The following is a 26,840-nucleotide window of genomic DNA, read 5'->3' as shown; positions in this document are numbered from 1 at the left end:
GTTGGTGGCTGCATTGGAAACGCCGGGGGGCCAGGCGCATTCAGGCCTAGTTGGTACTGGACATTGACGGACCTGCTTAGTGAAGGTCGCTGGGGGGTGCACTACCTCTGGACTACTGCTGCTGGGCCGATCGGAGGGCCTTGAGTATCACCATGGGCAGGCCTGAGAGGAACCAGCCCAAGCTTAATTTTGACGCAAAAAAACGGCAATGTCCTCCACGCAGGCCCCTACAGACAATGACCCCCCCGGGGCGGTCGGTGGCACCCCTAACTTAGAGGCCACACTCGTGGCGATGCAAAAGACGCTTCAGTCTATTGAGGGCACCATGGAAGCGGTCAATCACAGGCTGGACCACATGGCGACGCAGTTTGACCGGCAAAATGAACGAATGGGGGAGGTTGAACAGAGGGTGTCTGCCACTGAGGATGGACTAGCCACGGTGTCCACTAAAGTGTTTAACATGGAACGCGTCTTGGCGGTCATCCAGGCCAAGAATGAGGAATTGGAAGGGAGGTCCAGACGCAATAACATCCGCGTCACGGGCCTGCCTGAATCTACGAATGTGGGTAGAATGGAGGACTTTATGGAGCGCACGTTGGTGGACATCTTTGGGGCTGACCAGTTATCACGAGTATTCATAGTGGAGCGCGCGCATCGCTCTTTGGCGAAGAGGCCGGTGCCGGGGGCGCAACCTCGCCCTGTCATAGCTCGAATTCTCAACTATAGAGATCATGATGTCATCTTGCGTCTTGCACAGGAAAAAGGCACTGTGGAATATCAGGGAAATAAACTTGAGTTCTATCCGGACTTCACGGTCGCTGTGCAGACGGCGCGAAAAGAATTCGCCACGGTTAAACAGCTCCTTCGCGCCGAAAATATCCCATACGCCATGCTATACCCAGCTAGACTTCGGATTGGGCCTCCCTCAGACAACAGAAACTTCGCCTCCCCCAAGGCGGCCATGGACTATGCCAAAAAACAGAAGAAACGTAAAAGGGATTCAAATGTGGCGCAAGACGGAGAGGAAGATTTGCAGGAGGAAGTGGTTTAAGTGATCGCACTGTTGTTATCCACGAACGGCCGGACTCCACGAGCTGCTGTTTGGCTTCTTACTGCCGGGCGGATCCTTTTCTGGACCTAGGGGAACACTGTACGTGCTGACCGCGCATTGCTTGACAGGCGCCTTTGACTATTGTGTACGCTGTGCTCACTGGAACTTTCTGTTCGCACATTTATTAGGTTGATTTGCTAAGTGACCAGGGCTTATATGACACTTTGCGCTGGGGGGTGGCTATGGCAGGGGGGTTTATATCGAACTGGGATGAACAATGCTGAACTGTGTGAGAAATGCTGGATACTGTATTGTGGGACTGTTGCTCTGCCATGTGCTGTGTGCGGTGGAGAGGTACTCTTAGGGTTCTCCTTGCACCAATTGCTGAGAGCTGTTATGCACTAAATCTTTGCTCGTCTAACTACTGTTGGGTTGGGGTGGGCGGGGTGGGATGTTCACATGGTTCCACAGTCTGCTCTTCGTTAGTTCGCTAGCGAGGGCTGGGCGCCACTACGCCCCTGACGCGAGGGAGCTCCCCACGACTTAATGGTGGTACTGTTGGGGTTTTTGGGTTTAGGAGGTAGGGGACAGCTTTGGCAGGTTTGGGGTGCTGAAGTGGGTGGAGGGGGGAAGTTGGGCTTTCGGAGTTTGAGGGTCAGAGAGATCTGTCTTGAGCGTTATGATGGGGAGTTGGATTGGGCTGGACAGAACTTGAGTCTAACTTGGTCACTGGGAAGCAATACCTGTGCGACATTGCCAGCTGTTTCTGTCCTATTTGCTTATCGTCTCCTCTGACCTGTATGTGGGGTACTGAACCTTTTCAAATGTTTACAGGATATATTGGAATTTTGCTTAAATGAACAGGGGGGGTAAACTTACCTGTATTACCTGGAATGTGAGAGGATTGAATCGCCCGCAGAAATCTAGACAAATGCTGGCATTCCTGAATAGGCATGGCGCGCAGGTGGCATTTATCCAGGAGACGCATCTACGGGGAAGGGCAGCGGAAACTGTGGGTAAACAGTGGGCTGGTACTCGGCTGGCCTCGAATTATTCGGCATATGCACGAGGAGTCATGATTCTGATCAAGAAAAATGTACCGTTTGTTTCACTGCATGAAGAAATTGATGTGAATGGTCGGTATATAATTTTACATGGTAAACTATGTGGCACGCTAGTTACGCTGATTAATGTCTATGGCCCCAATGCTGATGACCCCGATTTTTATGTTAATCTGTGGAACAAGGTCTACCTATTGCCTCCGTCGGCTGTGATCTGTGGGGGGGATTTAAATGTCACTCTTGATGTTGCGTTGGACAGGAAACATGATAGACCTTCTGCGCGCAAGAGAGCGGCTGATGCAGTACTAGATGGCATTAGTGGGCTTGGCTTGGTGGATGTGTGGCGATTGAAAAATCCTGGGCGGAGGGAGGGTACGTGTTACACGTCGGCCCATGACACGTGGTCCAGGTTGGATTACTGGTTGGTGACCCGGGATGTCAGCGGATGGGTGATGGATGTTGGGCATCTTCCTCGAACGATTTCTGATCATGCACCCGTATGTTTGGAGGTGGGAATACCGTCACATGTGCCGGCCCCCTTTTCCTGGAGACTACCACCGGGCACACTGACGGACTTGGTGCTGCGTGAACGTCTCAGGACGATTATTGAAGAATTCTTTGACAAGAATGTTGAGTCTGTTGATAGTATGTGCACGGTGTGGGAAGCCTTCAAAGTGACCGTGAGGGGAGCTTGTATAGGCCTGCAGTAGAGTGTGCTGACGTCGTTGAGGGATGCAATGACCAGGTTGGAAAGGGAATTGATGTTGCTTGAAAGACAACTGGAAGAAAAATCTGAGGAGACTTTACTGGCTGATATTCGTCTGAAAGTCACTGAATATAACGACCTAGCGGATCAGGAGGTTAAATTCCTGTCCAAGCAGACTAGAGCGCGTTATTATGGCGAGGGGGGACGGCCAGGGCGAGGATTGGCGGATCGGATAAAGGATCCCTGGGCTAGGCATTGTGCGGTGCAGGAGATAGAGGATGGGGACACCACTGTTACTAGTGCGGCTGGCATTCTAAATTGTTTTACCAAATACTATGAACAAATATATGAGTATAAGGAGACGGCGGGGGAGGATGAAATTGCACAATATTTTGAAGATGTTGCGCTGGTTTGGCTCTCGAGGGGTCAGCAGGAGTTCCTTATGCATCATATAACGGAGGGGGAGTTTCGGTATGCGATAGCGTCCTTGCCGAATGGCAAAGCAGCGGGCACCAATGGCTTGCCTTCCGAATTTTATAAGGAATATGTGGATCTATTGCTACCACATCTGGCAATGGTCCTGGAGGAGGCGGTGGAACAGGGCCAATTCCCGGCCACAATGAGAGAGGCGCTATTGGTTGCACTTCCGAAATCGGGTAAACCACCAAACAAATGCGAGTCGTATCGGCCATTGTCCCTTATGAACACAGATGTTAAAATTATAGCTAAAGTTTTGGCGACCAGACTGCGCCTGCTCCTGCCGGTCATGGTCTTGCTGGACCAGTCCGGCTTCATACCCCTCCGGTCTACCACTCATAATTTGAGGGCTCTCTTTGCGGTGCTACATCTTCTTAAACCGGACTTGGCAGCGGTGGCTGTCATGCTAGATGCCACAAAAGCCTTCGACTCGGTAGCATGGCGATACATGATCGCGATACTGCATCGAATGGGAGTGCCGTTCTTTTTTACGTCACTGGTGACTTTACTATATACGAATCCTGTGGCACGTGTACGGGTGAACAGCCATGTATCAGCTCCGTTTCCTGTGCGGCGAGGGACCAGGCAGGGCTGTCCCTTGTCGCCTTTACTATTCGCTCTCGTGATGGAACCGCTAGCGTGTGTTCTGAGGCAGCGATATGTGGAGGCCGCTCTGAAGTTTCCTCTTCGGTCTCTGGCGGTGTCTATGTACGCCGATGATATGGTCCTATATGTACGGGAACCTGCGAGGTATCTGGAACCGGTACTGCGTGAATTTATTCGGTTCGGCCATCACTCGGGTCTCTCCATAAATTGGGAGAAATCTGTTATTTTACCGCTCACTGACATTGCAGCCCCCTTCCCCTTGGAATTCCCGTTGGAGTGGGCCGCGGAGCCGGTGCGTTACCTTGGAATATGGGTGCACAGGGACAGTCAGGAAGTCATTAGGGCTAATTATGGAGTGGCTATTGCTAAGCTTGAGGATCAGGTGGCACGATGGATTCGCCTTCCGCTCACGTTTGCTGACCGGATATCGCTCATTAAAATGGTGATTCTTCCCAAAATTTTGTATTTTTTTGTTAACATTCCTGTCCCGCTCAGATCGCATTTCTTTGCTAGACTGCAGTCGTTGCTGATCACACTAGCCTGGGCTGGAAAGAAACCTAGAGTGAAATGGTATGTATTGACGAAACCATATGAACTGGGGGGCTTCGCCGTCCCGGACATGAAGCTATACTACTTGTGCGCTCAGGCGCAGTTTGCCGCCTATTGGCTGTCGGCTCCGCCATATACGCCACATGTAGCGCTTGAGGCTAGCGCAGTTTTGCCTATTCCATTGAAAGCGATGGTGGTCAATTCACACTCTGTGTTTGAGAAAGGAGAAATAGACACAGTGCGCTCCACTGCTAACGCCTGGCAGGAATTGGGTAGACGGGCGGCCCGGCTGCCGTTATATGCCTCAGATATGCCACTGCTGTATCACACGGAGATTTCGGTCTCCAGTGAGATTGGGGCTTTGCAGCTACTACAAGGTGCGGGACTCACCACGGTCGGGAAACTTTTTCCAGGTGCCTCTTTTCTCTCATTGCGGGATATGACGGATCGTTCCCCGAACGTCATTATGTCAACATTTATATATGCCCGGCTCCGAGCTGCTATACACACCTTATATCCTACATATCCAGAGGAACCATTGTTGCTGGGTGCCCTGCAGTTGCTGTACACTGCGCCGGATAAAGTTAAGTTACTTTCCAGACTGTATCGCGCCTCGCAGGAGGACGAGGGTGGGGGTGCGGTGTCGGCGAAGTCTAGGTGGGACGCGTGCTTGCCTGACCCGCTGACAGAGGAAATGTTTATGCGGAAAATGACAATATTCGTCTCCTTCCATGAATCAGGGATCGAACCCGAACACACTATACCGGTGAATAGATCCAGAAGGATTGGGGCAATTTCCTCCACTAGGCATTTATATACTTCGAGGGGGATCCCATCGGGTCCCGCCGCTTTACCAGCTGCCAGTTCCTGAAGCGCCATCTTTATCTCTGTCAGAGTCATGTCGCATTCCAACATTTCCCTACTTATCTCATCTAGTTCTGGGCCATCATCTTTAAGGGCTGGACTTTGTACATTCCCCCCACCCTCTTCATCATATAGTTTCTGGTAGAAGGTCTGGAAAACTCTAAGTATTTCTTTAGGCTCAGTATGTTCAGTCCCATTTTCCTAAATACTTGAAATCGAGTTTTTAGATCTCTCCTGCCTGATACGGAGTGCTAATGCTCTTCCTGCCTGTTCCCCCGTCTCATAACGCTTTGCCCTAGAGGACTGATACTCCATAGACTCCTTCTGCATCACTACCCCCTGAAGATCTGCTTTAACCCCTTCGATGCGGCCACGATTCCCCTGGTGTGCTGTAAACAGCACGAACAGGGGCGGGCCGTGACAAACCCCAGCCGTCATCAGCACACGAGCACCATAGTGCATGACGGCTGGGGTTCGTCATCAGCATGGAAGGGGTTAATGGTGGCCATTCTGTTTAGGCTTGCCTGACCATCAGCCCCCTGCCCTATCTCTTTAATATGTTGTTTTTCTGCTTTTCCTAGCTCCCCAATCAGAGTCTCGACCTTCATCCTATCCTCCTTCCTCAATCTGGCTGAGCAGCTTATTGTCTCCTCCCTCAGAGAAGCCTTAAAAGTTTCCCAAACCACATTGCGGGAAGCGCTATACCTATTAATCTCATAAAATTCCCTGGCCCATTTTCTTATATGTCTCACAAACCTATCATCAGCAAGGAGCTTTCTCTCAAATGACCAGTTGGTTTGGCTCCTTTCGAAATTATCTACCTCGCATATTAGAATCAAAGGACTATGGTCAGATAAAGATTTGGGTAATTTTTTAATCTTGGATTTACCGAGCTTCTCATAGGATAGCAGAAAATAATCTAGTTTAGAGTATTTCTGATGTGGGAAAGAGTAATATGTGAAGCCTGGATCGTTAGGTTCTTTTGCACCCCACACATCCTTCAGACCGTGCGATCTCATTAGAGAGGTCAAGGCCCGAAACACTCTTGGTTTACCTCCTGAGTAGCTGCTTGGGCTATTCCAGTCAAACGAAATGTTGAGATCTCCACAAATTATAATGGGAGTTGGCCAATTTGCGAGCTTCCCCTCTAATATATCAAACACTTCCGGATCATCATGGTTTGACCCATACACTGTACATATGCTATATCCAAGAATCAGTTCCACTATTACCCATCTCCCTGAGCTGTCGACCTTAGATCTCTTAATCCCACCTAGAATTTGTTTGGCAAGGATAGCCACCCCCCTAATCGTCGAAGTTTGCGTAGAGCAGGCCAATAGCTCATAACCCCTTATATTTAATAGGTTTCTCCTAGCCCATGGAAGGTGGGTCTCCTGCACACACAGAACATCGAGGTTATTAAATTTGGCAAAATGGCATAACCTTTGACGCTTTCTCAAGTCATTTAACCCTCCGATGTTAATAGAGCAGATTTTAATGTGCGACATCCTCTTGAGATAAACTTTCCTGTGGGGAAATATCCAATACCCAAGACTTGGCCATTGTTATCCATATTATCCTCTGATTGCTGCCAGAAACCTCTTTATTCCAAAACACCCCTTTTTTTCCCATTCCCTCCCCTCTCCTTCCCTTCCCATCCCCCTCCCATCAGCATCCCCCCTCCCTTCCTTACCCTCCCCCTACCTCCCCACCCACACACCCACTCATATGAGGCGCTCAGACCTGGTCTGTGCGCGTGATGGAAAAAAGCGTCTGAAGCAGTGGCGATGAGATTAAACAAAACCATACATAAAATCCGAACCCTGAATATAGATAAACCAAAAATTGAAATCCCTACATGCTGCAAAACACATCACACCACCCGCTTGCATCCATGAATTAAAGTAAGTTTCATTTAACCGACTAGTAAACTTATTAAGCTAGTCATTATTCCATTGAGCGGCTCTCAAAGCAAGAAGAACCAACGGAGGAGATTATTGTCCAGAATCATACCCCATGACAATCTAGATATTCTTTAGCCTTAATTTCGGAGGTGAAATATAAAGTTCTACCATCATTGATTATTTTGAGCTGTGCCGGATTGATTAGATAGGCCTGCATCTTTTTATCTTGGAAGGGTTTTATCAACTGTCTCAACCTCCATCGTCTCTCTACTGTTATATGACAGAAGTCAGGTCTGACGAAAAACGAAATCCCTTCCACGATCTTCCTTGAGTCAGGTCTTGCTCTTTCCGCTATCGCTTGCCTTAGCACAAAATTGCCTAAGAATATCAAAATAGCTCTTGGTTTGTCTCCTTCCTTTGAATTACGGCCAAGCTTAAACGGAGTGCGGTGGGCCCGCTGGATTTCAGCTGCCCAGTTCCAGCCTGGCAAATCTACAAATGCTTGCTTAAAGAGCTTGATAACAAACGCCCTCATATCTGTCCCTTCGACCCCCTCCTGAACCCCCAAAATGCAAAGGTTATTCCGTCTCTGACGGTTCTCCAGGTCCTCCAGCTTCCACTGGATATCTGTTATTTGGGCACTCTGGGCATCTACTTTATTTGAAGCTGCTGCTGACTCCGCCTCAGTTGAGACTACTCTCTCCTCTAGATTAGAAACTCGATCACCCAAGTTAGCGCAAACTTTGGACAGTTTCCTCATAGCTCCTTGCATCTTTCTGACGGCAGCCTGTGCCTTGCGGCTGTCCTGTCAAGTTTCTTCCCTATGAGCTAGGATCTCCTTTTGTATCACCTCGAGGAGAGACATCTGTGCCGCTTCTCCATGCGGGCTCCCAACTAGTGGGGTGGCTGACGAGTGATCCCAACTAAGATCCTGCGCTGTGAGTCCGAGAGGCGGTTTGGCAGAGGATATAAGTGACCCGATATCATGCTCCCGTTCGCTTTCGGAGTCCAGATTGCTTCCTTCCTGTTCATAACTGTCTCCATCATCCGACCACTTGCCTCCTTCTGAGACAGAAAAGAAGCACTCACTAGGAGGCTTGTCCTTGTCATTTAGCTTCTTGGCCCCCATATTTATCATATTCTCAGCCAGCGGGGTCCCCTGTGATAGAGCTGTTCCTAACTCAGGCTTATTCTGCTCCTCTAGACTAGGATTTGCAGCTCCTAGGTCTTCTCTCACTCCCCCTGAGATCACCGGGGTTTCTTTCCGCGGAGGCAGGGCATTATACTGGTCATCCTTCTTTAGATCTGCTTTTACTAGGCTCACAAGGGGATCAGGCGCTGGTCCGGGTGAGGGAGATGGCGCTTCTGCCGGATCCCCCCCTTCTGCATTAATATCTGCTGATACTTCCACAGCACCCATTTCCTGTCCCTTTTTACCCAGCAAAACATCCGCTTTATGGCCCTTCTCCTTGCCTATTTTTGCAAAAATGTCAGAGATAGGAGACCCTGTCTGTTTGGTTTTGGCAGTAAGCTGATTCTTCCTTAACGGTGTCTGCTTTCTTTGCCGGCTGTCTTCCTCCTCGACTTCAGCTGCTGCCACTGCAGCAGCTTTTCTTTTCAGGGCTGCTTTGGAGCTCGAAACCGCTTTTGGAGCCATATCTTTACTTCGCCCTTTATTATCGTTTTTGCGAAGGCTCCGTGAGTCACCTTGGTTGATTACAGGTTCCGCCGTCACCGCCGTCTCAGCAGCAGCCCACGCTTTGCACAATGAGCTCCGTGAGGTTTGCGAAGGTACCCGACTCCTCCCATTCACCTGAGCCCTGCCTCCAGCCGCCAGCACTCTCACAGCCAGCGTCAGCTCCCGCAGCAACCTCCTGATGGCTCCGCGGCAGGTATGGGGCAGTAACATGGAAGCTCGCCGCTTTTCCGATGACAAAAAATGTCAATGTCAAAACTCCGAGAGAAAAGCCCAGGGCCGATCACTTTATTCTTCCGACATGATCTCTTTGCGGTAGCATGATGTCATTTCTCCAGCTTTTCAGGGCAGCACACGCATCCCCACTGCTTCTCGCTCCCGGCCGTTCTACACGGCCGCCATCTTGCCTCCCGAGGCAAATCTAAGAACAATCCAAGATCATACCGTCCGATCTCCCTTATAAACACGGACACAAAATTATATTCCAAAGTTTGGGCGAAAAGATTGGGGGGGATCATTGGTCGATTGGTCTCTCCGTGGCATCATGGGTTTGTACCAGGTCGAGGTACCACGGATCACATAAGGCGTGCTATAACATTATTCGATGCCCATGCAGCCGCGGGCGAGGATATGGCCATGATCCTCCTCGATGCGGAAAAAACATTTGACCGTGTGACCTGGGAGTGTCTGTGGGGGATCTCGGCCGGAAGCGGTTTTGGGAATAAGAGCATGAGGGCAATTAAGGCGATGTATAGCGATCCGGTTGCCAGGATTAAGGTTATGGGCCAAAGATCGGATGAAATGATAATCAGAAGGGGGACGAGGCAAGGGTGCCCCTGCTCCCCGATTTTATTCTCGCTGTATATCGATCCTCTTATCCAAAAAATATTGGCGTCTGAACAGTGATACTTAATGGCCATACTACCAAACTTTTGGCATACGCTGATGATCTGGCAATCATAACAACGGCCCCCCAACAAGCCATGATCGAGATATGTCAGCTGGCTAAAGACTTTGGTGTACGGTCAGGGTATCGTCTGAACGAGGAAAAGACACAGATCATATGCACGAGTAACATCACTAAGCTGGATCAAAGATATGTGGAATCAGCTGTGTATCTGGGTGTAAGGGTGAATGCCAATGCAGATAAGATTATTGCGGATAATTATTCACCACTGATAGGTTCTATCGAAAAAGGAGCTCAAGAGGATTGATGTATTACATTTATCATTGAGTGGTAGGGTAAATGTATTGAAAATGACTATGTTTCCCAAGCTACTCTATCTGTTTCGGGCCATTCCATTGCTATTGGAAGAAGGGATGATCAGGAAAATCGAGGCAATGTTTATCCGCTTTATCTGGCAGTATGGGAAAGTTAGAAGGTCGATTGCCCATATGTCTTTACCAGTTGAGAGAGGTGGCTTGGTGATGCCTAATATCAGGCTGTATCATTGGACATGCCTACTGGTTCAAATGAATGTACTGTTTCAATGTGATCTGGAAACATTAGAATCCCAGCCTGGCAGTCAAGCACTCCCTTCTATCTTCGAGCTCTTAGTGGGAAGGAAGGCAGTAGGGCTACTGATGTGCGAAGTTGACCGAAGGTATTATAAGAGAGCCAGATACAAGATTCTGATGGGGGCATGGGGAACTTGGAAGGCAGTAATGAAATTTCTGAACATCCCAAAAATACATGTCAACATCGATCTCTGGAAATCTAACATCTTTGCCCATTTATGTCAAAATAGAAACAGTTGTCTCTGGAGGGAGCTGGGAGTTAGGTGTCTAGGTGATGTCATATTAGGCAACGAGATCCTTGGCTTTAACATACTGCAGCAAAGATTTGGGCTCCCAGCCAATCAGTGGCTTCTATATGGGCAAGTCGCTCAAACATTCCGTTCACTCAGGCCTAGGACGTCTCTCTTGACGAGTAACCCAATTGTAGACTATTTGAAAAAGGGTGGCAATAAAATCAGAATAGGGTATAATAACCTCCTACAAGAACTCGAGGATGAAGACAGAAACTACCCTACCTCACAAAATTACGACCCAGATGTGGATTTAGATCTAGCCCTAGTATTGAATAAGAAGATTTTTCGGTCCTCAAATTTGAGGGCTCAGCATTATAAGACCCTTTTTAACCTGTATTTTACTCCAGCAAAATTGTTCGCCTGGGGCGTAAGAGATAATGACAGGTGCCCTAGGTGCAATACGGGTCCAGCAGTGCCAGGGTGAAGATCTGCATCAGCGAGCACCGCAGCACCTTCAGACGACGAAAGGATAATACCAAACTCACCAGACATATTTTGGAAAGCAACCACACAGACTCAGATCTGAAATGGACTGTACTCGAAGTACTGAAAAACGAAACAGAGAATCGTACACATGCTCTCCATGTGAGAGAACAACGCTGGGTATTCAGGCTCAACACCTCCAAACTTGGCCTTAATGAAGACATTCCATGGCTGCAAATGAACAAATGAACAGATGTAACCTCTGAGTGCCTGATTTAAGGACACTTCGGATTTTGAAATGGGGTTTACTATGGCTTCCTTCCTACTCTCCAACCCCACCCCCCCTTTTTTCACTTTCCCAGCAATGGTTGCGATCCTATATTGAACTATGCACCCTATAGGGAACACATCAGGACGTCATCTGGGAACAGACAAATAGTGGTTCTATATTTAAAATTGCATAATAATATACTCCAGAAGGTGTATCTCACCTGCTCTACGAATATATATTCTCTTATTTTACTCGTAGATGTACCTATCAATGTGCATGACGCACCAATATAGATTGCATTGCAAAAACTTAGGGACTCAATATTCCAGTACTAAGTTATATGGACTACTGTCTCTATGACACTATGCACAAATTCCTATGTCAGTTCCTCGATTTTAATCAGAAAGAATCGGGTACTGAGAGTTGCTACCAAGCAGATGCTTATGATTTTAATTCTTTCTTTCCTCATTTCCCCGTGCCGGGACACGCTCTTCTGATTACTTACATAGAGCCCTTCATGTCTCCATGACTACGAAACACGGATGCATATTGATGGGCGCTCACGTGTCTCATCACGTGTCAACTACAACCAATGGAGTTAGGGGCTGACTACGCCATAGTGAGGAAGCCACGCCCACCCGCCACTGCTCGGAAACTATTGCTGACCTTATCAGAGATCTAGCTTGAACCGCCCTAATACACATATTGGTGCCTTTAAGTAGGGCGCACACAGACTTCCCTGTGCTCGCTCTGAATCAATTACATCAAAAGCGGGTCACGCCCTGGCATTTGAAACACGCCCACCTGGGACACCGGATGTCTTACGTCTTGCGACTAAGCGCCGCATCACCAGGTACAGATTAGATCTTGTCAACGCCCCCACCCAGGCACATAACCCTATCAGGCTCGCCTTTTAGCGAGTCCCTCTAGGACACAGGAAACACTATGTTATAATAGCGCGCCCACGCCTACGGCAACCACTTCACCTGCGGATTATTAGTCCGTAATGGGCCATATTATATAAACTTCCATCCCAGAATCCTTATTGTCGTCGGGGAGGAGTAGAGAGACGTACACCATAGGTGATCCTACGGGGAATTATCCGACACTCAGTAAGTCGCTGTCTATATCCTTTGATGCTGCTACCGTCTGCACCATAACTCTGATGACTCAGAATATGGTCTACATTCTTCTTTTGCTTTTTCTCTCTCCAGCGAGTGTGATCATGGGGTACTCCCTAACCCTCGCCTCCCATGGGGCAAGTCGCTCCCTCCTGAATGGTAAGATGAATGACTGCTCTTTTGGCTTTGTTTTCAGCAAAACCACTGTTAACAAATATTTTTTCAAGATTTGACTCTACTTAGAGTATAGAATCTCACAGACTAGACCAAGTATGATTGATCATTATGTACACAAACACTATTTTGACTTACTCCTGTCTTATGACTTTTATAGGTCAATGGACCCCCCGAGTGGATAGAGACTATAGGTCATATCCACAGAGTGGCACTACCAGTACAGCATGGTAAGATTGGAGCCCTTCAACCCGGTCCTGATGAAAACCATGTACCTTATGGACATTTCGGCTGAAACATGTTGACCTACCCTTTAATACTCACATAGCGGTGATTGGATGATTGTTTTCTTATTCACCGCACCTTTGTTTTTAGATCCCACATGGTTCCCTCACTAAATAAAGTTACATTGGGGAACTTTTGATGGCTTTTTAAACTCACTATTCCTTTGGGGCCCCCACTCACTTTAGAAAGCGCATCCCTGTTGTCAGGTGCATGCCCGTCCTCCACCAAACGGGGTTTCTGGAGGGCGAGGACTGCCAGATGATGAAGCATGACACCAGGTGGTGTGTGATGCCAGTCCATCACTTTTTGTGAGATGCCCTTGTAACTACTCGGCACCCCACATTCACTTGGTCGTATTCTAGAAGTGGTCTCTATTTGTGATACATGATTTGACTGGAGGCTGGCCATCTTCTAGAGCCCTATTGCCTCTTTTTCCCCCCTTGGGCTATCACCTGAGTTTTTTTGTGTTTTTCCATCTTGACAAGTAGTCAGTTACCGAACATTGTCTTAGCTTTGCAGTCACTTGACCTTGTAGTGACAGAAACTGTTTGTCTTTACAGTTCGCTTTTTGGCAAACATTAGACGATTTATTTGAAGTTGCGGCTACATTCATAAAGAATTATTATTTTTTACGACGCCTTTAAAGAAAGCTTGGTCTCGAAGTAAGTCTAAGTCTTGTTGCTTTCTTTGCTCGGTTTAAGAATATCGCTTTCAATAAACCTGTGATCAACAAGGTATTGCATTCAGAGATCATTAGCCAGTATGGTATGTTGGAACTATTAAAAGATAGTTTAGATAAATGTGTGTGGCACCATTTTCTAAAATAGACTTTGAGCATAAAAGATTAGGTTCAGAACAAATGTCTATAACTGTAGAGAAGAGGCGAAATCGGCTCTCTATTTTCCTAATAAATACATAGATAGTATTACATCTTTTTAAAGTGACAGAACCAGTTTACAATTGAATTTTTTGCTATGATGTTTTGGCCAACATCTTCAATCCGGGTTTTAAATTTTAAAATTAAATTTAAATAGGAATATTAATGTGTTATTGTCTATTTCCCTTATTTGTAAGGAAACTGACGTGTGTAAGTGACCTACACTTTCTAGCTCATTACTCGATTCTCGCTGGATTACTGTACTCGGACTCCTCATATATTTGTCCTTTTGGATATGACAGTTCGAATTTCGACTACTATTCTTATAAAGGTAACCGCATATTGGTTCTTGGTACTGGTCTGAGGGTACCATCAACACGTGTGTTCTCACTGGATATTGGAATTGGTTCTTCTATCTTTTCTTATTTTCCTTCTTTATTCCAAGGCGTTTTTTTTCACTAACTCAGTACCTTTCACATGATTTTTTCATTTTTGTTTTATCACACTTTTCTGTTCTTTCTTTTCTTTTCTATTTTTCTCTCAAACATTAGGAGACAATACCTTTAGACTCACTTTTTTAAGCACCAACACTCATTTAAAAAATAGGTGTTTTTTTTAAACTACTCTAGGAAATAGACAACAAAACTTTTTAAATCTCTCCATGTGATTGTTTAAGAGACTACAAATTAATATCTTATATGATTTTGTTAACAGCCTTGAAAAAGTTGCAAATGGCGACGAAACACGTGTCGGCTGTGGCTGTATCAGTGTTGTAACCTTAGAACATCCGTCATGAAGACTGTATGCTGAACAGAATTTACTATTTGTTTTTTGTATTAAAATAATTTTTGCTGGTTGGGCTCAATCAGCTGTCCACTTAATCAAGTGTTGTGCTCTGTCTATGTTTTATAATTGATTATTATATTCGGAGTGATCCGGGGTATATTACATGATACTGTGGGTGGCACAGTTAAAGACATAGAGCACGCCTCAAAATAGAGAGCTAGTTACAGACTTCTATGCAAACAAAGCGGAAGTGCTGGTTGTTCTGTTTATTCCACTGCCATCTTTTCTTATTGTACCCATTTAAGACATAGCTGTTTGGGGTAAGTCTTCTTATTCCACCCAACGGGATGGAGTCCCTATAATTAGCACACATATTAACCATAAGACTAAAGGCAAATTGCGCACCAAGGGGCATATCAGCAACAACCAGCAATAATTATCGCTGAGCGCACTTAGCACTAGGATAATTATCACCGGCTTTTGCTGGATTTTATCGCAGAGATAGCGCGCTATCAGGGAAACTTATCTCCAAAGCAATAAAAATTCCAGAGTTAGCTGCCAAATGTGCGATTATCGCTGGAAATCCAGCGATAATCGCACAACGATTGGAGATACGTTGTTGATAGGGCAGGGCAGACTTAGCCATTATATCCACCTTCCATTGCATATAATGGCTAAGTCAGATTGAAAGCAGGCGTAAGAAAAGTAGCGTTAAACGCGGTTAGCGCTACTTTTCTTATCGCCATGCAAGTTAGCGGGAGGTTTGTTGATAGGAGAAATGTTGGTTAGCGACATTTCTCACGTTATTTTTGGGCGGAACGCCCACTTTGCATCTCATTAGAGATGCAAAGCTGGGCGTTGAGGGAAAGGGCGCTAAGGCAAGGATTCACGCAATAGCGTGACCTTGCTGATAATGCGATGAAATTATCGCAGCTTTTAGTCTGAAAACTCATGCTAAAGCAGCGATCATTTTTTCGCTGCGCCTTTATGAAATGCCCCCAAATGCGATTGACACACTTATAGAGGAGGTAGAAACAATGCTATGTAACGCACCTGACCTTACCTGACCCTTGACTGCCTAAACTATCTCCCAGGGTATCCTGTATATTTAGGAAAACGACAGCAACCTTCACTGTAGCTTATGCACAAGTCGTGACTCCCAATAATAGTGCAAATGCTTCGGTGATATCTCCTCCTCCTTGAATGCCTGCAGGAATCTCACTTGAGCCTAAGTAGCAACAGGTTACTCCTTTAGAACAGGACAAGGAAGAGGTGGGAGGAGGCATAGATATTAGTGCTAAGTGCGACGATTTCAGCAAAGTGCCCCAGATTGACACAACCAAGCCAATAGTAGCGGATTCGACTGAGATATGTCTAAAGCAGTAAGTCATTGAAATAAAAGTGATGGGGGCCTCCTTATAAAGCAGAGTTAATGAGCTAGTGAATCTAATAAGGTCAATTCATCCACTGTACCTTCAAATTACAAGGGATAGACTGCAAAATAGAGAGCCAATTTATGCACAAGTAGACCATGCAAGGAGGAGGGTATGGCAACTACATTCAGAGGCACACACGTCACACCCGTCCAGCACCGATAACAAATATAAAGGCTCTTATGCAGAAAATGAAAATGCCAGCTTCACAGCATCTGATGGAGAATATTAGATATCCGGTCGACACAAACAAGCTCATTGTCAATCTCAAAGCATCCCACAGAGGAAGCGAGGGGAGGGTGGTAAAGAAGCACACCCAAAACACTTACACAAACTCAGACAGGGCTCAAAGAGAAAGCCAAATGAGCAGCCATAGTTGTGAACCCAGATCCCTGTGTAAGGTTATCGTATCCAAAAACTCTGCAAAGAGCAGGGAGGACACAAATTCCCTGACTAACACATGCAATCACTGGATACCTTCAGTTCGAAAGTGCTATCTTGAGACACATGCTCAGATATTGTGTGAGCGAGATGCTAGCCCCACTGACCCCAAATTTAAACTCACTTGATTATATTGAACTTAGGATAAAAAGAGGGGAATTGGCAACCCCTCCTGCAAGCTCCTTAATCCAATTTAAGTATACCCACCCATTAGGTCTCATTCATATTACTCAACACAATAGCACACCAAGGGTATACCTGAGCGCTAAACTAACACAGGACTCAGCCCTAGCACAGGTTGACTGACTGGCTCGAGCAAATGTAGGCATCATTAATCAAGCCAGCATTAAAGCCTAATTTAAAAAAAAACATAGGTAGGACATGGCACAATAAGGAATGCAAAAAGGCTCCATCCAATTCAGTCCAGGGGATAAAAAGTTAATGTCAGATACCCAAAGGAGGAGCCAGAAAAACTTGTAGAGCTACATTAGCAGTGGCCCAGAGCAAGTAGGATGAGTAAACCTGGCAGGATATACTTATAGCAGCAAACAATAGCAAGATTAAAATGTTTCGGTGCATAGCCCAGGTTAGATGTCCTGTACATCTAACCTGGGCTTCCATTGGAATTCTATAACGCATATTAGCAAGCCCATTATCACTGATTTAGCGACAGTTTCCTGCTGCTAAAACTGTGATAATTTTAACGAGGTTCTTGCTATATGCCCCGTAGTGTGCATCATCGTTTGTACTCATTCTTTATAACTCGGTACAGACCGTGGTCATTTACATGGTTGCCGATCGAGATCCAAGAACGAAGCTTGACGTCTCTCTATAAGTGTGTTTAACTTGTTTACTTCCCGAATCGTATCGGTGATGGTTTACCTTATGTCACTCATCGTTGTAATGATTATCTCGCATGGTTCCTTTTCTCTCTGATGGTTTCACTTCATGCATGCTGGGCACGTTTTTTAGCACATGTTGGAGCTTTTTGAGTATTATTTCATTGACAAGAGTTTCCATAGAGCACACTGGCTCATTAAGATCTAACAATTGCTATGTTCCATCATGTTTTCTAGAGGGTTAGTATTTGCATGTCAACCTGAACTATTGAGGCAACTTGGTTTGCCTTATTATTTCATTTTGATGTATGTCGTGATTTAGCTATTTAAGCTGCCAAATATTATGCAACATTGCAGCAACTGAATATTAGCATTATGCCACAAATGCATGTTGACATATGCCATTATTTAAAAAAAAAATCACCTTGTTTTTTAGTTTCCCATACTGTCCATCTGCTGGAATTCATGAAAGACTGCACAGCAAGTCATTGAAAAGAAGCACAATTTTCTGTATTTATCCATTTTAAAAAAGAAATGTGGACAGAAAACACATTTTTTCCGTCTCTATTTATCTGTAAAAATCTGTAAAAACTGAAAGCAGAGAGCCTAACATATGGTGTATGTGTGACAAAAGGACATGTTATGTTCAATTGAATTTTACCCCCATTGAGTAATTTTGTTATTCCTAAATGGTTTATGCATTAATTAATCAAATCAAGTAAACATCACAATAAAATATACCATATTCAAAATCTGTGAACCGTAGTTACTTTAGCTCTTGGGGACCCAGGCAGTGCACCGAAGGGACGTTTGCCACAACAGGAAAGCTACTTTGATTTGTCCTTCACGTTTTTGGATCAGAAAGCGATTACTTCCTGCATGCCCATAATAGATTATTTGGATTACTGCACGATCTAAGCTCCTTTTTACCACTGAGTGCGGGGGTCAATTTATTCATCTATCTTGAGGTGCCACATAACCTAAAAGAAACAGATTGGAAGTATGTGACAGAGAAAGAGCTGACTAATTCCCGACTTGGGACTATATCTGTTGCTTTACAGGATATTAAATGTTCCCAATTTTATTAAAGTTACCTTGATAATATCGCTTTCCCAATGCCTAGGCGACTGCATATGAAATTTAGATTTGGTAATTTCTTAGTAAATGGCATGTCTTTAAGATGGCAGAGCTTCGATCACCAGTCTAGTGCTTATCCAGTTCGGAACATAACAGTTGAAACAATCTTGCATCAAATGTTTTTTTGCACAGCCAATAAAGTCCCTAGGAAGAAGGGGATAATTCCAATGTAGCATTATATGGGATTGACTAAGGGGCTGATTATGAGTTTGGAAGTCCGGTACTGCAAAACTCATGGTGGGGTTGCGTTAGTGTCGAGTCACCGCCGCCCTAGTGGCCCGACTGCCCTATTACAAGTTGGGCAGTCGGACCCCTGTTGCACCATCGCAACAGCCAGGGATCAGAGATCCCTGGTGGTGGGCAGCAGTCTGAGGCCTGCAATCTGCTTGGTAGTGCCCTGAGGCAGTTCCTGCACAGGATGAAATGCGCGACATGGTGCATTCCTTCCTGTGCAGGAACTTACAATGGCGGTCCTGCTGCAGTGCAGTTTAAGGGTCACTATGAGACTTTAACCTGCACCACTGAGGGACTGCCATGCCACCAGTCAGACCACAAAAATGTTTGTAATCTGGCAGGAGGTGTGAGTTTTGGTGGTGCGGGAGCATGGTGGTGGCGTGTTTACCGCTCCTGCACCACGAAAACCCCTAATTAGGCCCTAAGTATGTTGTGGCCCTAAGGCTATTGAGGTTGGACACAAGGTCACAATCCAACGCAAATCATGATTTGCATTGGATTGTAAATACCAACCCAACACTTTGCATAGGGTCTGCATTAAAAAAGTAACGCCAACCCAATGTAAAGTGTTTGTAAATCTGGGCCTTCATTTAAGTTTACTATAACCAATAATATTGACCTTTTTAGGTTTCGCCTGGCGTCCGCTGCGCAGCAGCGTTCGCGCAGGTGAAATCGAATGTTAGAACAGTAGTGGCTTTGGTCCCGCCTTCTCTTCCATTGGCTAGCTCCATAAATGGAGGCTAGCCATTGGAAGAGAGATCTGTCCGTCATTGCCGGAGCAGATTCGTGGGCGTTCCGGCCATTTTTACTCATCCCGCCCCCTTGCGATCGTCATGCGGCGGTGGGCGGTGGTTATTTATTTATTTTTTAACGCTTTGTTTTCGCCATTTTGGAAGTGTTGTTTGCAGGGGTAGGTTGCGCGATGTCCCGCTGTCCGTTCCCGCCCCCCCCTCCCGCTGTCCGTTTGCCCGTTCCCGTCCCCCCTCCCGCTGTCCGTGTGCCCGTTAACCCGCCCCCCTCCCGCTGTCCGTGAGCCCGTCCCCCCTCCCGTTGTCCGTGAGGCCGTCCCCCCTCCTGCTGTCCGTGTGCCTTCCCCCCTCCCGCTGTCCCTTCCCCTTGTTAGTTAATGGGTATTTGAGGCGTGGGCGTGTATGGGGAGTAGCCCGGTGGGTGAGAGCTGGGGCCGTGGCGCAAGCGCCGCCGCCGCTGCCGGTGCCGTCTGTTGCTGCGAGCTCAGGGTGTGTTTGCGGGCGGCGCGCGCGCATGGGAGCAGCCGCGGCTGGACCGGAGGAGAACAGCGGCTGCAGCTGTAGACCAGGGTCTGTAAGGTCTTCAAACTCAAAGAATGAGTAATGAAAACGAGTACTAAGCAAATGCAAACAACCAATCAAAATAAAACAACCAATCAGGAACGTGTTTACACTCTTCCTGGGTGTTAAAGGACCAATATAATATACCAGCAGCAAGGCATTGAAACATTTATCGTCAATCACTCATCCTGAATATAATTAGTTCATAAAAAACACATTTAGAAAACCACCTGCGCATAATGCTAATAATAATGATGGGTTGGTGATGTTGATTGTTACTGATATTATGCAGATAACGATGATGATTAGTACTTAGCATTCGCATTATACCCTTTTGGATGTTGATATGATAATAATTACTGACAATAATTCATCTTTAGGCATGGACAGTCTTTCAGAATGCTAGTAATGTGCCCAGCATTTTTAACATAGCCCACCTGCAATGGGCCTCAGAAGGCTAAAAGGCGGAGCTGACCTTAGCTCGCGTTAGGAGAAGACTATGTGAACCGCTTTCCGAGGGGGTTTTACGGCCAGCGCCTCCTGCAGCTGAAAGATGCTGAGGGAGGGAAGAGTTTACCTCAGTTCATTAGAAAGCACTTGCCAAATTAAAGAGGTCAGTCAGCACTTAAATGAGGGTTTAGAGCGGGTCTGAAGCCACCAGCAATAAGGGCAGTAAAAGTGAACTTTAAAGGGCATGCCGAGGGCGAATTGACTAGAGTTCATTAGACAAGCTCTCAGCTCGGTTTAGCCAGGGTAAGATCATAGGATCAGCATTTAACTCTGTCGCTTCTTCTGAATAGAATACAAGAATGTACAGTGGCCAGTAAACAGACTTGTCTTTTTTATTTATCATATGATTTCGCTTTTAAAAGTGCATTGCGTTTGACAACTTTTTTAAAATTGATTCCAACTGAACGAAGAACATGTTTCTTCCTCTATTTGCCCAAAGAATCCAGCATTTTGTTGACTTTCCATCTTTGAAGTGACTTTTCTTGCTGAATTGCTAATATATGTAACCCATGAAGAACATGAATTGTGCTGAGCTCATATTGAAAATAACTTGTTTTTAGGTTTTGCCTGGTCGAAAGCTGCGCACCATGCAGCTTTTCGGCACACGCGAAATCTTATGTCTAGAGTATGTGTGCAGAGTGACTAGGGAGTGCTAGGGAGTGCTAAGGAGTGCAGAGTGACTAGGCAGTGCTAGGGAGTGCAGAGTGACTAGGGAGTGCTAGGGAGTGCAGAGTGACTGCAGAGTGCTAGGGAGAGCTAGGGAGTGCTAGGGAGTGCAGAGTGACTAGGGAGTGCAGAGTGACAAGGGAGTGCAGAGTGACTAGGGAGTGCAGAGTGGCTAGGGAGTGCAGAGTGACTAGGAAGAGCTAGGGAGTGCAGAGTGACTAGGGAGTGCAGAGTGACTAGGGAGTACAGAGTGGCTAGGGAGTGATAGGGAGTGCAGAGTGACTAGGGAGAGCTAGGGAGTGCAGAGTGACTAGGGAGTGCTAGGGACTGCAGAGTGACTACAGAGTGCTAGGGTGTGCTAGGGAGTGCTAGGGAGTGCAGAGTGACTGCTAGGGAATGCAGAGTGACTGCAGAGTGCTAGGGAGTGCTAGGGAGTGCAGAGTGACTAGGGAGTGCTAGAGAGTGCAGAGTGACTGCAGAGTGCTAGGGAGTGCAGAGTGACTGCTAGGGAGTGCAGAGTGACTGCAGAGTGCTAGGGAGTGCTAGGGAGTGCCAAGTGACTAGGAAGTGCTAGAGAGTGCAGAGTGACTGCATAGTGTTAGGGAGTGCAGAGTGACTAGGGAGTGCTAGGGAGTGAAGAGTGACTAGGGAGTGCAGAGTGACTAGGGAGTGCTAGGGAGTGGAGAGTGACTATGGAGTGCTAGGGAGTGGAGAGTGACTAGGGAGTGCTAGGGAGTGGAGAGTGACTGCAGATTGCTAGGGAGTGCAGAGTGACTACAGAGTGCTAGGGACTGCAGAGTGACTGCTAGGGAATGCTAGGGAGTGCAGAGTGACTGCAGAATGCTAGGGAGTACTAGGCAGTGCAGAGTGACTAGGGAGTGCTAGGGAGTGCAGAGTGACTAGGGAGTGCTAGGGAGTACAGAGTGACTAGGGAGTGCTAGGGAGTGCAGAGTGCAAGGGAGTGCAGAGTGCAAGGGAGTGCAGAGTGCGAGGGAGTGCGAGGGAGTGCAGAGTGACTAGGGAGTGCAGAGTGACTAGGAAGTGCTAGGGAGTGCAGAGTGACTAGGGAGTGCTAGAGAGTGCAGAGTGCTAGGGAGTGCAGAGTGCTAGGGAGTGTAGAGTGACTAGGGAGGGCTAGGAAGTGCTAGGGAGTGCAGAGTGATTAGGGAGTGCTATGGACTGCTAGGGAGTGCAGAGTGACTAGGGAGTGCTATGGAGTGCTAGGGACTGCAGAGTGACTGCAGAGGCTAATGGCAATTTAAATGACAATGCCATTTATTTATCTGTTTTCAAAACCAACACATAAATACACATTTTGTCATTTACAATGCCAATAGCTCTAACTTTTTCAAAGGCGAAACCATTGCATTGTAAATGCTTGTTTATAGAAGTCAAGAAAGAAAATTTAATTGCTTTCAGAGTTTATACATTAAGGTTTATAGAGGCAGTAACATTTCCTTTTTGTACAATCTCAAAATAAGAGTATCCAGACCCACATAGGAATTAGAAAACACTTTTAGACTTGTTATATATTCCTTCAGAAAGGAATAACTCATGATTTCCTGTGCAGACAGTTCTAATGATGTGGGAACAATAGAGAAGATTGAAGAGCGAATAAACACCTACCTAGCTGAATCACCTTCAAGTTGGAATGCTTGGCCGCTAGTTCATTCAATGTCTGCAAAATATAAACAAGTAAAAGATCATGTTGAAACGAAGTATACATGTATGACAAGTTGGTAAAAAATATATATATATTTCTTTCTAGCATATTTTACGACCTTTCCTTTGCTTTTTAAATGTTTTCATCTGTTTGCTCCGAGCCACAAAATTGATATTTTCATTTTTCTTAGCCATCTATCAATGTTCAAATAGTTTATTTCAAAAGAAAAATGTTAAACTGGGGGAAAGCCACTGTGTAATTTAGAGGTGAATGGAACTCAGAGGACCAAGAACATAGTTTAAAGGTGGAGCTATACTATTTTTTTTAAAATCTTTTTATTAGCATAGTATGTAGAGCAGTAACATGCATACATATTCATATTCGAGCTCAGTAGTAATCATGGTGGTACATGCATGTGCTTGCCCAGAGCATATATGGACATAGTTACATTGATTTTCCATTTTGTCGTCGACTCAGAGCAAACGAACGAACCCCAATCGTACCCGAACCCACCCCCCACCCTCAAGAAATCCCACCCGACACTCTCTCAACAGGCATATAACTGAATTATCGACAATTGGGTCACCCCTTATACAGTAACACGTAGCTTAATCTATACACACAGGTAGGATGAGGTAGTATGGTCGATGGTTCGGGTCTCCCCGTACCCCATCGCAGTGCACCGCGGTCAGCGTCTGTGCATGGAAGAGTGCATCAGGACACAAGTGGTCCACAAGTGGCTAGTCCTGTGTATCCCCGTCTTCCTCGTCATCCCCAACCTCAAACGTCCCCAATGTGTCACACCATTCCAGCGAGATCGGCGTTTTTCGGAGGCCTCTGCGTCCCTCTCGCTGTAGCGCTTCGCCTTCTGCCTTACCCCATCGCACTACCTCCGCTTTCCATAGTTCAGGGCTGGGTGGTTTGGATGATTTCCATCTCATCGTGATGGCAGGCTTCGCCAGTAACAGGGCTAGATCTGAAAAGCGTGTCGCCACGGTTCTGGTGCGTGTTGATGGCCCCAGCCCCAGGAGTGTATGTTCTAGTGCAGGTGATCGGGACAGAGTACCAGCCCTCTCAAGCGAGTCATGGACAGTGCTCCAGTAATACCCCAGCTTAGGGCATTGCCACAGCATATGTACTAGCGATGCGTCGTCAGTATCGCATCGGGGGCAGTTGCTTTTCGATTCAGGGAACATCACATGGAGGCGGTGCGGGGTCAGGTAGGCTCTATGTAGCAGCATCAGTTGAATGAACTTGAATTTGGGGTTTCTAGCTACTTTTTTGGGGAACTGGAGTATGCGCTCCCACTCCTTGTCTCTCAGTGGCCTTCCGATATCTGCTTCCCATGTTGCCCGAAGTGGCGACAGTGTAAGTGCCCTCCCCATTTTGATGCTAGCAGTGAGCCATCTGGTCAGATGGCCGCCTGTGCCCATGAGGTAGTGTATAGTGATTAGAGGGTTCGTAACAGGCTCTTGGCCCTCAGGTGACCATTTGTGCGTAATATAATGGCGGAGTCCGGCGTGCATAAGGAATGAGCCTCTGGGGACGCCCTGTGTGGCCCTGAAGTCTTCGAAAGATAATAGGTGCCCCTCTGCAAACAGGTCACCCACATGTGTTACTCCTGCGTCATGCCAGGGCTCCAGCGAAGTCGTCGTGAGTGTTCCCGAGCCCAGTGGTATACCCAAGAGTGGGATCATGGGGGCATAAGTTGTCTCGGGGGACGTGTACTTCAATGCCTTCCGCCAGTATGTTATCGCCAGCCTGAGAAGCGGCGGGGTGTTTCTCTGTAGATCCGAGCTGGGAAGGAGTAAAATGTGCACTCTCCCCTTCGCATGGTCTTCCTTTGAAACATTGATCTCATGAAGATTGCGGCCCGCCACCCAGTAGGCCAGCCACTGTAGCTGACACGCATAAATATAAGCCCTGAAATCCGGCAAACCCATGCCACCGGAGTCGGAGGGAAGCTGCAGTTTGGCCAGACCTATGCGTCTGCGGCCCTGTCCCCACACAAGTTCGGTGAGTAGGGAGTCAAGGGTCTTAAATGTTGCTGCTGGGATCAGGAACAGCAAATTGGTGAAGTAGTAGATGAGACGGGGGAGCATCACCATCTTGGAGATTGCCGCTCTGCCGGGTATTGAGAGTGGCAGCGTTAGCCAGAATTGAATTTGCGACTTCAGCGTTCAGATGGCCCTCCCCAGGTTGCCGTCTATCATCATGTCTGCCTCCCTGTAGATATGCATCCCAAGGTACCGGAAAGTGGTTTCTGCCATCTGGAATTCATGAGGGGCGAATGGTAGGGGGGTAGACACGCCTGTGGCTGCAAAGGTGAACCCATAGGACTTAGACTCGCTGATGGTGAGGCCAGAGATCGCTCTAAAGTCCTCAAAAACCTGGGAAATAGGGCTCAAGTCGCCCCTCAGGTCACGAAGATATAATATAATATCATCTGCATATGCCGACACAATGTGCGCCGTCCCATGCCTCTGTACGCCATGGCGGGGGGCCATCAACCTGAGCCTACAGAGCATTGGTTCGAGGGCAAGGACAAAGAGGAGGTGGGAGAGCGGGCAGCCCTGCCTGGTGCCTCTTGCTGTAGCTATAGGACCTGATATTTGGTTGGAGGTACGCACCCTAGCCGTGGGGATGGTGTACAGTAATTTGACCCAGGCAATACATTTGGGTGGTATCCCGAATTTTAACAGGGTGGCGAACATATAGTCCCATCTTAAGGAATCGAACGCTTGTTTCAAATCCAGAGATATGCAGCCTTCGGAGCTCGTGTCCACATGATCTCCGAGCATAAGCTGAGCTAAGCACCTGAGGTTCATGGCCGTATTACGGCCCGGTACAAAACCACATTGATCCGGGTGGATCAGCTGTGGCACGTATTGCACGAGCCTCGACGCCAGCACTTTGCTCAATATCTTGGAGTCAGTATTGAGAAGGGACAGGGGTCTGTAATCGGCCATCTGTAGTCCGTCCTTGGCCGGCTTCAAGAGGGACGTGATTAATGACTGCATGGATGATTGTGGTAGAGAGGCTGTACGTAGAGCTTCCAGATAAACAGTGTGCAACCGTGGGGCCAGGAGGTCTATGAATGTTGCGTAGAATTCGGCCGGTAGGCCATCTGTTCCGGGGGCCTTACCCTTCGGGAGAGCTTGTATTGTCTGCCTGATTTCTGCTACTGAAATAGTACGCTTCAGGTCTTTGTTCTGCTTGTCAGTGAGTTGTGGTAGGTCTAGACCCCTCATGAAGACCTCGAACGCGATCTCCGATAGGGGTTGTGGGGGGCCGTACAGCGTGGTGTAATAGTCCTTGAACGCCGTATTAATCCCTATTTGGGTGGTAGCCGGGCTGCCTGTCTGGTCTAAGACCCTCAGGATGGGGTGGCTGATCGGGGAGTCTTGTAGGAGGCGGGCTAGCAAGGGACCGGCTCTGTCTGCCTGTGTATGCTGCCTATTCGTGTATTCCCTATAGTCTAGAAGCCGCAGGTCTTCCAGTAGTTCTGCGTGTCTAATGTGAGCCTCTTGCAGTGGTGTAAAGGGTGCGTTTGTGCCCGCTGCTTCATTCTCTAGGGACGCTAGTGAGCCCTCCACCTCCTTCAGTTGGCTGATCACCTCCCGTTTCCTGCCCATCCTAGCGGTCATAGCAGTCCCCCTGAGACAGACTTTGAAAGCGTCCCATTCTATCTGACGGGAGCTGGCTGAGTTCGCGTTTGTGGAAAAGTAGGTTTCTATAGTGTCGGATAGGGAGGACCGGAAGACCGAGTCTTCAAGGAGATCAGGAGACAGTCTCCAAGTCGGGATGGGAGCCAGCCTCCTGCCCCACTGCCATGTAATCTCCACGGGGTTGTGGTCGGATAGGGTTTTCCCCATATGTTGGGTCTGGACAATCGAAGCTGTAAGGGAGCGGGAGCAGAAAACATGGTCAATTCTGGTGTGGAGC

At 47.1% G+C, this 26,840-nt stretch overlaps 1 protein-coding gene across 1 annotated transcript in view; it reads right to left on the bottom strand.

The window, feature by feature from the left end:
• LOC147676821 (uncharacterized) overlaps positions 1-26,840 on the bottom strand; it is a 318,542-nt gene that overhangs the window by 239,177 nt on the left and 52,525 nt on the right. The window contains exon 2 of the mRNA XM_086945235.1: positions 22,859-22,910. Coding sequence (XP_086801361.1) covers positions 22,859-22,910 — 52 coding nt within the window. The remainder of the gene's footprint in view (positions 1-22,858; positions 22,911-26,840) is intronic.

This window comes from Lissotriton vulgaris, chromosome 12, assembly GCF_964263255.1.
Source record: "Lissotriton vulgaris chromosome 12, aLisVul1.2, whole genome shotgun sequence".
NCBI lineage: Eukaryota > Metazoa > Chordata > Amphibia > Caudata > Salamandridae > Lissotriton > Lissotriton vulgaris.
The sequence above is the reverse complement of the archived record's forward strand: the minus strand, read 5'-3'. Positions and strand labels throughout refer to the sequence as shown.